Source organism: Plectropomus leopardus, chromosome 21 (genome assembly GCF_026936395.1).
Source record: "Plectropomus leopardus strain MGB_pleo_1.0 chromosome 21, ASM2693639v1, whole genome shotgun sequence".
NCBI classification, from domain to species: domain Eukaryota; kingdom Metazoa; phylum Chordata; class Actinopteri; order Perciformes; family Serranidae; genus Plectropomus; species Plectropomus leopardus.
Window position 1 is genome coordinate 15558389 of NC_142196.1, and position 15308 is coordinate 15573696.

General features: G+C 37.8%; 1 protein-coding gene across 1 annotated transcript; it reads right to left on the minus strand.

Moving 5' to 3' along the window:
• Positions 1 to 6: 6 nt before the first annotated feature.
• On the minus strand, positions 7 to 14244 carry sgk3 (serum/glucocorticoid regulated kinase family member 3). Its single transcript, XM_042510452.2, has 17 exons — positions 13998 to 14244; positions 7751 to 7936; positions 7477 to 7560; positions 7217 to 7289; positions 7002 to 7077; positions 6721 to 6796; positions 6068 to 6117; positions 5695 to 5752; positions 5260 to 5343; positions 5036 to 5167; positions 4344 to 4456; positions 3089 to 3125; positions 2571 to 2657; positions 2161 to 2256; positions 1759 to 1914; positions 1493 to 1582; positions 7 to 896 (listed from the first exon to the last, which is right to left on the minus strand). The coding sequence occupies exons 2-17, from the start codon at positions 7829 to 7831 to the stop codon at positions 726 to 728; spliced, it is 1464 nt and encodes a 487-aa protein (XP_042366386.1). The 5' UTR covers positions 7832 to 7936; positions 13998 to 14244; the 3' UTR covers positions 7 to 725.
• Between the last annotated feature and the right edge of the window lie 1064 nt (positions 14245 to 15308).

Consider the following 15308-nt stretch of genomic DNA (forward strand, 5'->3'; position numbering starts at 1 on the left):
ACACACTTTCTTTTACATATTTTTTTATTATTGTGCAGGAATATAAGCCTATTTAATTGCAAAGCAAAGTACGGTGGATTTTTAATTTCTGCAGTTATGAATAAATGGGATAAGCTGAAGAATAGCGAAAAAAAACAACACAGTCCAATAAAAAACAATTCACTCAATATTTAAAGACAAACTGAAAGGTAAATGAAGAAGTAGAAGACATTTTTTCTTGTTTACAAATGTGACCTATAAACCATAATGCTTTATTTGGTGGTCTCTCAAGTAATCCCTATTTCCAGTTTAGCTACAATGTATTTTTACAGTAATTACATGGACAAACTCACCTCCATCTGGCAGTCAAATGGTGTGATTTTAAGTCCAGTGAATTGTTCAAGTTTTCCAGAAAACTGCTTATTGATTTCATTTAAAGGGACAAATTTAAGGCTTTAAGAGGCTCATTTTAGAAACCACCAGAAATACCATTAACAAGAGGATGTCTGTCCGTAATTCTTAAAAATATCATCTGTTATGTATACATATTTATATAAATACAAATTGGTAAAAAATAAAGACTTTTCTGGCACGCTTTGTTCCAACCAAAATGTTTTAAGTGCTGTTTAGTCTCATCCTCTCGCTTTGGTTTCATAGAACAAGTTATAATCCACGGTACAATTTCTTCCCTTTAGTCAAAAGAAGTTATGATGGTTAAGGCAATCCAAGACCTCATGGGGAATGTTTCATAGGAAAGAGTCATCAGAAGCTGGGGCATAAGAGAAGCCCACAAACGCATCGTCTGCCTCCATTACACTGGCATTGACTATGGAATGGTCTTGAGACCAGCAGATGGAGTTGGGGACCATCTCATCTGTGAACTCTGGATCGAAGTTTGAGATGTCACAGCAGGAGCTCTGTACAAACATTGGGGTAGGAGGGAATAAAAACATGGGTCATATTGGACAAATTCAAAACAACCTGCATATATAAAAGGGGCTTAATTTGATGGCATACAACAAGATAAAGATAAAACATTAAAAATTAAGACTCAAACATATGTATAATAAAGGTAATTAAAATAAGGCAATTTAAAAAAAAAACTGTTGATCAAAAATCTTCAAAGACAAAACCTGAGAGGTAAAACTCCAAAACCTAACATTAAATTAAGTCTGTAAAATGCATTTATGAGGTAGTTTAAAAGATGGTACTTAATTAGGCAACCTTCACTCTTAATTAGCAACAGCTGTGCAATCAAACACAATGGCATTGCATGGATTCTACCTTTATGAAGTTTTACATCTTCATTCAGGTCTTTGTTACCAAAAGGACCAGTGAGTGTTGAAATATGATCAAATTAAACACAAATATTTTTTAAAATTCTGTAGTCTTCAAAAGCAATGTGTGTTGCAGTGTATCTCTTAAGTGCAGGGTGCAGTTTTCCAAAAGTAAAGGCACTGTTACTGTTAAACACGCATATTGTTCTAAATGCAGGGCAAGAAAGGAATATTACCACATTGGGTGTAAATGGGGGAGGGATCTTCTTCTGATCGAGGTCATCCCAGTTGATGGAGGAGAAGAAGCTGTGTGCTTTGATCTCATTCTGAAAATGTAGGGGGGGGAAATGTAACATAATTTGGTATTTATAGAAAGTTAGTTGAAAAAAAAATGATGTTGTGATATGATGTACACACATCAGCCACAAGGGGGATCCCAAACATAGGGAAATCTGCTGTAAATGCATGTATTACACATAGTATACAAATTAATACCACTCACAAAGTCATCCCTCGACCCCAGCCTGTGTGTGCCGTCTTTTTCCAGCAGTCCCTGGAGGATTGACCAGGCTGTGCTGGACGCACCAGGTCGCATCACCAACGGTTTGTGGAGGATGTTGTCATACATTTCATGTGTGTCTCTGCTGTAGAATGGCGGCTAGGGTATGAAAAAAAGAGACAAGTTAGGGCATGTGAGTAGGTGAGACCGCACAATGATATTCTCAAACATAAAGCTCTTTAAAGAATCATCAAAGTTGCAGCAGCTTACCAGTACATTATGTTTAAACTACATAGTTTTTCCTGCAAAAGTACCATAGATTTCCTAACTGTTACTTGTGGGGTATGCTGCATAAATAAGTAATATGTGTTTAGGATATTTGAGGAAAACTGGATAAAAACTCACCAGGCCAAAGAGCATTTCATACAGCACTGAACCCAGACACCACCAGTCTACTGTATTATCATATGGCTGCTTCCTCAGGACCTCTGGAGCCAAGTACTGGTCAGAAGAAGCACACAAACATAATAATATGACATTGACATTTTGTTCCTGGCTAAAAACACACCAACCAAATGTATATCGGCTATTTTTGCACATAAAAGCCTATTTTTCTCCTGGGAAAATGTGACTCATATCCCCACACAGACAGCGGTATAGCCTTAGATGGAATACACTCATACTTAGATCATTAACCACACTTTGATCCAGAAAGTCTGTTAATGTTTATTAATTTTTGACACTGAAGGTGAGACTTTGAAACTCCCTGGTGCAAAATTAGCAGGATTTAAACATCCAAATCAATGGTGCTTTACCTCAGGTGTACCACAGAATGTAGTGGTGGTATCTGTCAGGGAAATGCCTTCCTTGCACAATCCAAAGTCTGTCAAAATGATATGCCCCTTAAAAGAAAGAGAGAAGACACGGGGACGTTTTCAGACAACATGTGCCACACAAGCAGCTCATTATTCGTGAGGACTGAGGATTCTATTGTTGCCCAGGAATGTTGGCTGCAGTGAAGCTCGCTCAGTCCCATTCACCGTTCCCTCACTTTCTCAATAAGGCTAGGCAGGAAAATCATTAGTAAGACCTAATCCAATCACACGCATGCTGTCTTGCTGGAACTGGAAATGACTCTGTTGAGCACTGGAGGTAAAATATGACTGGGAAAGAATGACATTTGTGCTGTATGGTCTTACGTAATAAATCTGCAGCCAGTGTTTAGGCACATTGTATGGTCAGCTGGATATTTAACTTGAAAAAAGTAGCAGGTATGATCAGAGTAATTACTGCTACGGTGATTATTATTGTGTTCAACAACAGGAATACTCACCTCATGGTCAAGGAGGATGTTTTCTGGCTTCAAGTCTCTGGATGAGATTAACACACATGAATTACTTTCAGTATATGAGACACAGAGCTGTAGTCAGCAATTGGAAAACTGAGGTCATAAATCCAAATTACCATATATATATATATATATATATATATATATATATATATATATATATATATATGCACACATTTTTGGTCGACAGGCATTCTATGATTGATAGGCTACATCCCTGGGACTTTTGACTCATGTATCACTCCACTTCACAGCTGTTCTAAACCATTACTTAAGCCTATATTAACTGTTGGTCGTTATCTAATGTTACTGTAGTTTGTAGTGTAACAAACTGTCCTGGAGGTCTATTGTGTGTCCCTCTAGAGTTTCCGTATGACAGGAAAAAAGGGTAATGGGGGGAACTTCCACTCTTTTTGGGGCTCGTGAATTTGTGGGAGTTTTGGAAAAGGAAAATAAAATAGGCAGCAGTTGCTGTTGAAGCTGTCACACCGTCTTCCGTCCTGTTTATTGTTTTATTCGTTATCAAGTTAAGCGAACTCAGGACGGTCGGTTACTTTTTGGCTGCAGCGATGTGAGGGCGGAGCTATTATTCGCGGTGTTGTTTTTAGCTAAGCTGTCTCTTTATAGCTAGCTAAGCTAACCCCCACGCGGTGCTTCAAGACTGTGCTCAACTAAGTTATAAGACATGGCGCGGAGACGAACTGTTTTATAAAAGCAATATCACACGAGAGAGAGTGCTGTTGTACTGTATATCATCACGGCTGTGATTATCTTTGGCAGGAGGCCTATGACCGAATCACAGCCATGATGATACACAGTACAACAGCACTCCCCCTCCTGCAGTATTGCTTAATTCAGTGTCATGGTGGAGCCTGATTTCTACTATGTGGAAAAACTGCAAGATTTCATAGCGAAATTTCTCCTTGTACTAAACTTGGTTACACACACAAGCAGACATCATTGAACGAAAGGTTAAGAAAAACATTTCATTTCTTTGCAGGGTCTTTTGGGTATTGTTGTAAGACACTCGAAACAATCCAAGACTGTCAGTGGCAAAAACAAGCACTTCAGGGTATGCAAATTTACAGTCCACAGTTCTCTTTCAATACTGGACCATTGTAAAAAACTGCTGTCTCTATTACTTTTACACAAAAACACGAGAAAAGGGCTCCAGGTTAAAAAATACTTAAGCTTTTCTTTAAATTTAAATTGTTTTTACTGAAACAAGCCCTAAACATACCTGTAAACAATGTTGAGAGAATGCAGATATCCCAGTGCACTTGCCATTTCCGCTATATAGAACTTTGCTCTGGGCTCTGGAAAGGTGCGCTCTTTTTGAAGATGGAAGAAAAGCTAAAATAAAAAAGTTATTTTTAGTTATTGCAATGTATTACATGGCAACTGTATTGTAGGAGAATATACCACCATGAGTGCAAAAATCAAATGATTAACCATGATGGGATACAGTTGCAAAAAAAGTACTCTAATGTATGAAGAGCCTATAAATAATACCCTTTTAATCTGAACATAAATAACTTTTACTGGAAAGTGTAACTGCTGATTTGATTTACATGTTACTGGTCTTTGTAGTCAGCTCATTCAAAAGGGGCAAGAAGCAGATTTACTGGGATACAGATTGTATTTAGTCACCCTCACACAGTCAGTCACACACGGCAGCTTTAAAAAGGCTGCTCACACTTGAAGTAAATGCACAGAGGGAGTCACACTGTGTGAGTTCTTTATCACTAATGTTGTGATCTCTAATGGGATTTTCGCACATGGAGGTGTGTTGACACACAGCACTGTGGCACTGAGGAATTTCATTAAAGCTATTTAATAACAATGTCCTGTGTAACTGCTGTTCTCAGCTTTTCTTGAACTTGTGAGTCATTTCTGTGTGAGCGCATTATTCACAAAACTGAAACGACTCACTTCTCCTCCGTTGACGAAATCCAAGATGAAGTATAACTTGTCTGTGGTCTGGAAGGAATAATGAAGCCCGACCAGGAAAGGGTGTTTCACATTCTTCAGCAGCACGTTGCGCTCTGCCATGATGTGTTTTTGCTAATTGCAAGGAGTGTATTAGAAAAATATAATCAACATCTGCATGCCCGAAATATTGATAGGGTCAGGGTGATACTGATAGTAAAACTTACCTCTTTTCTGTTGAGAATGACCTTTTTCTGTAAAACCTTGACTGCATAATACTTTCCATCATGTCTTCGTTTTGCAAGGAAAACCTGCATCACAAGGAAGAGAAAGTATGTTAAAGATTTCATCAACAGTGTAAGCCACAATAAGACTTTCACTTCCTGCATGGAAAGGCCAATACATGCAGAACTAAAACTTGCTGCTACCCCTATGGAAAAACAACAGCAGCATAGACACATTTCTACACATAGCCAATATGTATGACAAATCTATATCAGTCAACACCATTATGAAAGCTGATTTATAAAACTACCTTCTATGTAAACTACCACATTGAAGATCGACTAACTACCACACTATTTGATCGAAACAATACTCGTTAGTCACTCTGGTATGAACAGAAAGAAGTAGTACTTTCCAGTCTTGTGTGGTTCACATACCTTCCCAAAACTTCCCTTTCCTATGACTTTCAAAAAGTCAAAGTCTGTGGGCTTGGCACTGAAATAAGAATTACAGCACATTAAACTCAGCGCATGTACACAGCACACAGCTGCAAGGTTAGTAAAAACATCAAGGCAGTCTGCTTTGTGCAAAAATATTAGATCTTCTTAAAGTGTAAATAGAAGTTGAGTAAAACACGATAGGATCACATATGACTTTATGTATCCTGAAGGGAAATATTGTGCAGCAGTTGCAGTACAAAGTAGGAAAAAATGCAGATAAATAGTGCAAATATACAACAAAATGAAATATTAATAACGTGCAAATCTATAACATACAGAGCACCATAAAATACAAACAGGTTGAACATACTGTGGATTTCCAGATGGCCCCAGGTTAATGTTTCTGGAGGTAGAGTTGTTCTATTAAACAGCAGAGAAAACATTATCTAGATTAGCCGCCAAAATGTAACCACATACTTAAACTGAAACACACTCAGCACTGATTCAAGGAGAGTTTTTAGATCCAAGAATCCAGTCCTTTATCTGTGGGAAACTTGTTTACTATCTGTATTTATTTGGAGTCTAGATAGACTAACAGATGTAGAAGACCTACAGACTACACTTTATCTGGACTATGGAACGATTGTTGATTATTTTCTCAATAAATCAATATATTGGTCTGTAAAATGTCAGGAAATGGTAAACAAAGCTCAACATGATGTCCTCATTTTGTCCACAACCCAAAAATATTCATTTTATTGTTACAGATGAGCAAAGAAAGCACAAAATATTCACATTTAAGAAGCTTGAATTGGAGAACATAGGCTTCTTTTTAAGCTACTACTACTCAAACTGATTAATTGATTGGCAATCTAGCTGACAACGAATCAGTCAATCTTTGCAGCTCTCATCTGGACTATCCAACACATCAATTGAAAAGATTTAGTCAACAGGAGAACAAAAATATACACAAAGAAAAACAGAAACTGATCCATCAAAATTTGTTGATAAGTTGATACTCACTTTGTCATCTTCGTCCTCTGAGGCATCTGAAAAGTTCTGCATTTTGTCCATCAACAGAAAGGTCCTCACATCTGGACTATAAAGTTCAAAAAGGGGCAAAACAGAAATAAAGTATCATCAGCAGGTAAAGCATGAAAAAGCAGAACATTCTGAACCTTTTAAATCTAACTCAGGCCGAGTGAAAAATATGGCTGAACACATCTGATCTCATTAGATTTTTTACATCATTGGAGCTACTCAGTGTGGTGTAGCATAATGAAAGTGAGAACACCAACACTTACTGGTTGCAAAGCTGAGGATGTGAGACAATTCGCTTGATGAACTCATGCAGCCCTGCTCTTCTTTGCTTGATGAACTCTATCGGGCAGACACATACATTGTTAAAAAAAATACAAATACTAGGCAAACAACAAAGATCAAGCACATATATTTTTTGAGCATGAGGTACTGATTCTGATTCTGTCATGTCATACATAAGCCTGGCGTGAACACTTACCAGGTTCAAAATTGTCCCCAAATATCCTCTTAGCAGGAATTTTCAAGTTCATAGATGGAAACTGTTTCCTTAACTGCATTAAAAGACAGGAGAGCAACTGATGTAAGGGATAGAAAACATCTACACTCACAAGTATATAATTATTCTAAATGTACTGTGAACAGCATGTCACCAAAGCCAGTCAATCAAAGACTCGACAAATGTATGGTAATGTGTCAGGTATTGCTGTAAAATCAAAATGACACTGTTCCAAAACTCACTGTGTTATAGAGTTTATCGAACTCTGCATAACGTCTGAAGACAAACCACTCCTGTTGTCCTACATTAACCATCACTTTGTAAACCTGAAAAAAGGGCAAGGAGAGTCCATGTAAACACAAGGAGTAGTATTACATGCTCATATGCTCAGTTAATATGATTTTTCACTACAGATGTAACATTCACAAACTGACAACCAACTACTGAAATGACCTTTGTAGAATTATTTTTGCTCAGAACTGCAAGTCAAACAATAAATAGAATTTTTCTACGTACTGTGTAACGCTTTTTCTTGCCCTCCCTCTGCTCGTTGTGGCAGGGTATGCTGACGTTGGGGAGACTGGGTTGCTCGTCCATCTTGGGGGCTGTCGATATTCAAAGGTGCAAGGTCATGAAGTAAAGCGTCTTCCTCACGGTAAGACTTCAAGTATACAACTGGCCCGTCCCCATCCTGGGTCACTGCTGCAGAGGAGAAAAGAGAACACAACACCCTGTTATTAAGGAAGTGAAACTGGTGCTTCATTTCGGTTCGCTACACATTTCAGGCTCAAATGTTTATGTTGTCTACACCTGATATGTTAAACACTAATCCCATACTGTAACTAAGTTTTTTAGTATTTGCTTGCCTCTTCACTGCTGTTTTTTGTGAGGTATTTCTTAGATGTTTTAGCTGTTACATAATCCTGTTGATGGGTATCATGGAAACAAACTACTAACAAACCATGATATTACCTCATCGATCAATCTAAACTCCTATTTCATCGCTTGTCATAGGTCACAGCTTTTTTTAAGCTGTGCAAGTCCGTAGTACAAAAGATCACTTGGCCCCCAGTTGCTTCCCTGTAAGTATCACACTTGGCTTTAAGAAATGGCTCAAATGTCCATACACTGGTGTCAAAGGCCTCCGTATAAGTAGCTACATGCTACTCAGTACTCAGTCACACACACTGATGGAACAGCCATCGAGAGCAACTTGGGGTTCAGTATCTTGCCCAAGGATATATAACACGACCACAGTGTAAACTCTTTAAAGTGGTGTTAATCTATGAAGATTATCTCACTGAACAAAATGTGTAAGTGTCATATATGTTTGTTTGCCACAGAGTTGAGCTTCTGCAATAATCCAAAATACAATGGAAAAATCCTATAGGCTTTCTGATGAGGGAACCAGGGCGAAACTAACTTCCTGGTCTGCCTACCGAAAAGCATCATCCCTGAGGCACTTTATGACCATTTTGCAAAAGACATCAACAGTAATTGGTGACTTGCAAAAAAAAAAAAAAGATATGGCTCACATTTTTGCCTTAAAAACCTTGCTGGTTGGGGGTGCCCAGTTCCTCAACTAGTGGAGCAGGCACCCCATGTACTCTGTTGCATGTCATCCCCTCTCTCTCCCCCTTTCACGCTAATATCTGTCCAGTCATATAAAAGTTAAAAAACCCCCAAAATAATCTTTTTTAAGAAGAAAAAAAGCTTGCTGGTTGAAAACCTTGTATTGAAGTTCCCCGTGCTTTCTTGGAGAGTGAAGATAGTGGCTAGTGTGTGCACACGCAACAACAGGAGGGTCAGTGAGCTGTTACATGACAGCAGGCGGGCCCCCTCCCCCTGAGCAGTCAGTTAACTCACTCCTTCCTCTGAACATCCCATCCTCCCCCTCCTCCAATTCTTCACTATGAAAAAACACTTACCTCACATACATACTGATTAATAACAACTTGTTAAAGCCTCACATGAGATTTGCAAGTCTCTGTCTTCCACATGCAGTCATCTCACACATCCCCTCTTTAACACGTGACCACATACTCATACTCTGACACACACTATCTCCGTTACACATGCTGGGTCTGTGACATTCTCCCTTGTTCCGTTCAGTAGAAAGGTATTTTTAAACAACCTTCCAGGGGTCTTTGAAGCTGGGGTTACACAATAGGTTAACCCTTTAACACCTGGATTGACATCACTTTTTATGTGTTGCGTTCAGATGCACTTCAAAAGCATTTAAACTTTTAAAACCTGAAATAATTGGTTTAATTTTATTTGAAAACATGAGCACAAACATTATGAGCAACTGGGAAAGAAATGTCCGTAAGTTACAAAACAAAAACAAAAAAAAAAAAGGCAAAGGTGGCAGAAAAATGACCTGAAAATTAGCTAGGGGATTATTAGATATTATCAAAAAATACAGAAAAATGCCCAGAAAACTATAACTTCTATATTATTTTCACTTTCTTTGTTGTTGTTGCTTAGGTCATTTTCTTAAAACTTTTTACTTATTTCTGGCAAATTTTTGGGCCATTTCTTTTTTCTTTTTTGTTTCTTAAGTTGCTCATTGCCTTCTTTCCATGTTTTTGAAAGAGATTTCAAAGGGTTACGACTAAGACCCCACAAGTTGTTCTTTCCCGGCATTTAAAGAGAGAATTGAGGCTCACTGCTGAGGTGTAATAGACTCCGTCCCCTGACAACAGTAGAAACAAAAGGTCAAGACCTCAGTTTCCTGAAGCTGAAGAAGGACGGAAGTTCATTATTGTTACAAAGAGTTATAAATGAATTAGGATAGGTCGAAATATCACCTGTATTATGTGTAGGATATATACTAAACACCGTGTGATCTGAATATATCACATACACCCAGATCTCTTTCCCTCCACCATGTCACGTCTGTTTCTTTTACAACAAAGCTCTTTGTTTGCTGCTCTGACTTATCCATTGTTTCATGTTAGTGAGGTCAGCGTCGTTTGTTGAGTACTTTTTCTTTTCTGTTGTTACCCTCACTGTTGTTTGTTCACAACAAATGGAAAACCTGCCTTTGGTCAACGTTCTTTTGCATATTGATCCTGAATGCATCCTGAGGGCATAAGTCATTCTGCTCACGTCAGGGTGAGGGTACAGCAAAAAGAGCGCCCCTCTTTAAAATGCATGTGTGCGATCAGAGAGACCTTCATGCCCTCTTCATCTCTGACGTCTTTTTTCTCTGTTGTTCTCTCTAACTTTCTTTAGTTTCATTTTCAGCCACACGTATTGAGCCAAACCAAAAGACCAATAACAAAAACATTTCCTCCCACACAACTGTCTTTACTTTATGAAAGTGATAAATCTAGGGCTGGAACTAAGCATTATTTTCACTGGAGTATTCTGCTGACTTTTTCATCAATTAAATCAACTGTGTTTAAGTCCATGAAATGCATAAAAAAAGCCCATCAAAATTTCTCAGAGTCCAGGTTGAAGTCTTAAAATGTCTTGTTTATGCCCAACTCAAAGATAATGATTTAACAATGACATAAAACAACAGAAAATCCCCACATTTTAAAGGCTGACAGCAGAAAAGTTTTGGATATTATGCTAAAAAAAAAACAACTTTAGAACCATAAATCATCTAAATAGTTGCTGATAAATTTTCTGTCAACTGATGCTCAAGTATTGTTTAAGTTTTGTTAAAACTTAATCTTCACCACCAATATGCAGATGACACATTTTGGCTACCAGGTTTGCCTCCTCTGACTAGCCACTGCAGGGCAAAAGTCTTTTGTTTTGTTTTGTTTTCTGGGGTTTTTTTTTAAATCATGGCTATTGAATACAGAGAGCTGGTGAAGTTTGAGCAACTGTGACATGAGCGCACAAAAACTGTTGGCCATTTCCTTGAGCTGCCACACATCTGTGCATGTTTTCATGTTAAACTGACTCTACGTCACTGGGTAGGACCCGCTTTTTAACATTCCACAAATACTTTTGCGCAAGGGAGAATTAACCTATAAGTGTCTAGTTAGTACAACTTACATTTTCAGCTGACACTGCATCTCCTTCATATGGAATGCCGCAGCTCACCACACCCACTCACAGGCATTGTCAAGTATGTTATAAGAAGTGAAAACAAAGCTTGGAAAGGCATAATGAGTATGAAAAGGAACAAGATTATTGTTAAGCACATTCCTGAGCCGCAGCTTAAGCCCAGCATGCTCTGCACGTATGCCACAACATGAATTAACTTGTGCTGACAGGCACAAATACGCTGGACTACTACACAGGATCAAAAATAGCATTCTTCCTGCTTAGCTCGAACACACATCCTTGCCTGTGGATATCCTAAAAGGATGTTGAACATATTTTTTCTCTCCGTGTACGGCCGTGTCTCATGTGTGACAGCAGTTTTAGCTAGAAAACAAAGCGCAGCTCTCCCTACGATGTTAAATCAAATGTGAAAGCTTAATCAGGCCTGCATCCACTGATAAACAAAAAAACACAGACCGATGCAAGACAAAATGGTTATTTGAGACAAACACAGAAAGAACAGAGTTAGGAAGACAACCTATTTCAAAAGAGCTGTCAATTATAACCTTTATTAACTTTATGTAAATGCAAATAAACCGACCCAAAGGTGTTTAGATTCACTTAAAAACTTTGGCAATACACCTAAATAGTTTGGACACGATACATCTGGGATAACACTGGATAAAATAAACATTAATCCAATTTAGACATATCTCATTATAATACAACAGAGGTCAGATCTCTGATTGAGGAAGTGCAGCTGGAGGAGTGTGAGGGGCATGAACTCAGTCAACCCCGGTGCGTGCAACCAACCTAACCATCTGGACAAACTTTTAAACTGATCTGAATGTCCAGACAGCTCACAGAAATCCACAGTCTGCAGACTGTGGCCCCTACTTCCTGTTAGAAACAAGCCTGAATCAGCTTGTGCGCTGACAAAATGAAAAAAATAGACATCAAAGAGTGTTGGATGCTCCAGCTGGGCAAGTCTAAGCAACATGTGAGATTTGAACTAATGTTGGCTAGTGTTTTTATACTCCTCCACCACAGTTCTAACAGATGTAGAGTAAAATATATCTTTCATAAATTTGTCTTGTTTTTAGGGGTGATCCATCATATTGTTCACTATAATACCAGTATAATTTTTAATACAAAAAAAATAAAAAATACATATTGTGATAATGGCAAAAGTTGGACTTGATGACATAATGACATCATGCAGTTACACAATGTGTAGTGGAGGTGTTGACTTCCGAAAACTGGAGCAACTACAGTTGAGTAAAATCAGTGGCATTGTAAGCGTAGGCGTCTGACACTACAGCCCTGACTGTTTTATGAATAGCTACAGACTTTTTGGCCCCTTTTGGCTACTTACCACTTGGAGTAAACTCAGTTACCAGCTCATCTCACCAGAAGCAACTAAATTAACAACTCAATCACTTAGACTTTTATTCAAAAACAGAAGGAAATCGCTTTATGATTAGTATACACTATTTATAGATTCAAGGGTGTTTATATTGTATATTGCAACTGTTAAGATATGTCATTTGTGTCTTATTTTATCTTACTCTACTAGTTATATTTTAGACAGGATCTAAATCTCACTCTCAGTTACTGTTGTTTACAAACTAAAAAGAAATAATTTTTGTTCAGGTTTTTACTGAATTTTTGAAAGGCAAGCTGTTCCATTTATGCAAATATATATAAGACACATCATATTGTTGAAACTGTTCTTAAATCAAACAATGTATATATTTTCCATCTGTTGTTGAATTAGCGTGATATTATTTTAGGCTCATATCATATCAACCACTCTGGTTATACAAAACATGTTCTTAATAGCCACCTGTTACATCAGGAGACCAGCTGTGAACCTCCTCATATCTTAGCAAGCAGATTTCCACATAAAAGAATTGAAATAATGTCAGCAGAGAACAGAGAAAGGATTATCAAGAAAAGCATCCCTCTTGTCACCACAAGCTTATTAAATGAGTTTTATGAAGCATTACAGGAGGATAAACATTCATATACAAGTCATCCAACTCACAAATGGTTATGTGCCTCTGTCCATACCAAACAGCTGAATCAACATCCAACGTGGGGATTCATTTTGACAGCCTATGAGGTCTGACACATAATTTCTGCAGGCAGAGAACAATTATATGGGGGAGGATAACGCTTGACTAGCACACAGCACAGAAAAGGCCTCGCCTAGTCCTGTTTAATTTTGGCTGGGCCATTTGGTGAGCTAACACCTGAGGCTATTTGTGTACTTAATACCGGCACTATTTTTTTTTAAATCTCGGCATAGATCACGTGTGTTACAGGAAAAAACCACATTCTCCAACCGTGGAGAGGAGAACAAAATGAGCCGGAGGAGGGAGGAGCTGAACACATAAACACAAATAAAATACCGACACGCACATACACACACACACACACACTAACACTAAATGAGGGGTTTGACACGCTTCAACAAGCTCCCACGAACTGTAAACAATGTACCAAAAGCTCACAGTTACACATATTTTAAGTTTCTGTATGGAACACAGTTTAGGTTGCTAAGTAAACTTTGTTTACATTGTTTAGATTCAGCTTCACATTAGTTTAATATTGTTTGGGAAAAGGAAAAAGCTGACATTATTTGCTGCTAACATTATTACTAAAGCTCCGTATGCTGTGTATGTTTTGCCAAACGCCAGCCAACACTACGTTGGCAAAACGGGAACAAGGTAACGTTTACATGAACATCACGTACCGTACAGTCCTCTGATCCGGTGATCATATATTTCCGTTGGTCCGATGAGGATTTTTCGCTTTGAAGATGTTAAATCGTCGTTACGGCGAACATTTTCCCAGTTTCGGTTATAAATAAATCCTTAAACTGGACTTAGTTGTCTATAGTCGTACGGTTAAGTGAGTGAGGAAAGCAGGAAACATCAGTCTTTCCTCACCGTAGAAAGTTCCCAATGAAAATTTGTCACGGGACTTCACAACTGCAACCAACCGCTATCAGACCGGACAGAATACACCTCTGCACTTCCTGTGCTGCATTTCAAAGTAAAACATCAGAAAACGCAAAATAGCAACGTGGGGGAATGTTGCTTTAATATTTTTACACAAGTAGGCTACGTGAAACACAGTAGAAGTAAACTGAATAAGTTTAGTCTTGTTGTTTATGACATTTGATATTTTTGGGATTCCTCTTATTGTAATTGTTTTGATTTTTCAGAATTTGTGCTTTTATTTTTTAGAAGCAAAGTAAGTCACTTTTGGTGTTATTAAGTTTTACTTTACACAGCTGATTTTACACTCAGGAATGACAACATTGAGAAGTCAAACAGTAAAATAGTGACACTTACTGGTGGAAAGACAGTACATGTTTAATATCCCAAAACTTATCTGCATCCTAAATTTACGACCAGGAAATCAAACGAGTACATGTGAAACTAGGAATAATGAATACTTTTATCGTTATGACTACGTTAAAATTAGGATACAGTGATTATACAATAGAAATTAATAATTAATGAATGATAAATGACAAATTTGAAATAATATTAGCTATAGAAATGTTGAGGTAATTCATAATTTTGAAAGAGAAAGCATACAAATATAGTTTGTTCCTGTGCTGACATGTAGTCTGTTGCTCTGTTAAGTATTAGTAGTCAAAATCCATACAGACGCATTGCACCACTTATCTCATAAAACATGCCGTGTCCCGAATCGACCTAGGTATTTTGAGTTGATATTTTAAAGACAAATAACAGTCAAAATTTGTAATATATTAAAATGAATATGCCACATATGATTTAAAAAACACATTTCCCGTGGTCAATATTGTTATTTTGGCTTTACATGCTGAAAATGCATGTAATAAACAGTGCAGGTGCCAAAGACTTGTCCACAAGGTGTCAGCAAAATACAATTTGAAGGCGCTGCAGAGTATACTGTGGATTTGCAGAAGCTGCCTGTCAAAGCGAAAGGAAATATTGTGCCATTTGTGACAGTTTGAATGCTGTAAGCTCCGTATTGTCTACAACATCATATCTCAAGCCTGCTATTATTA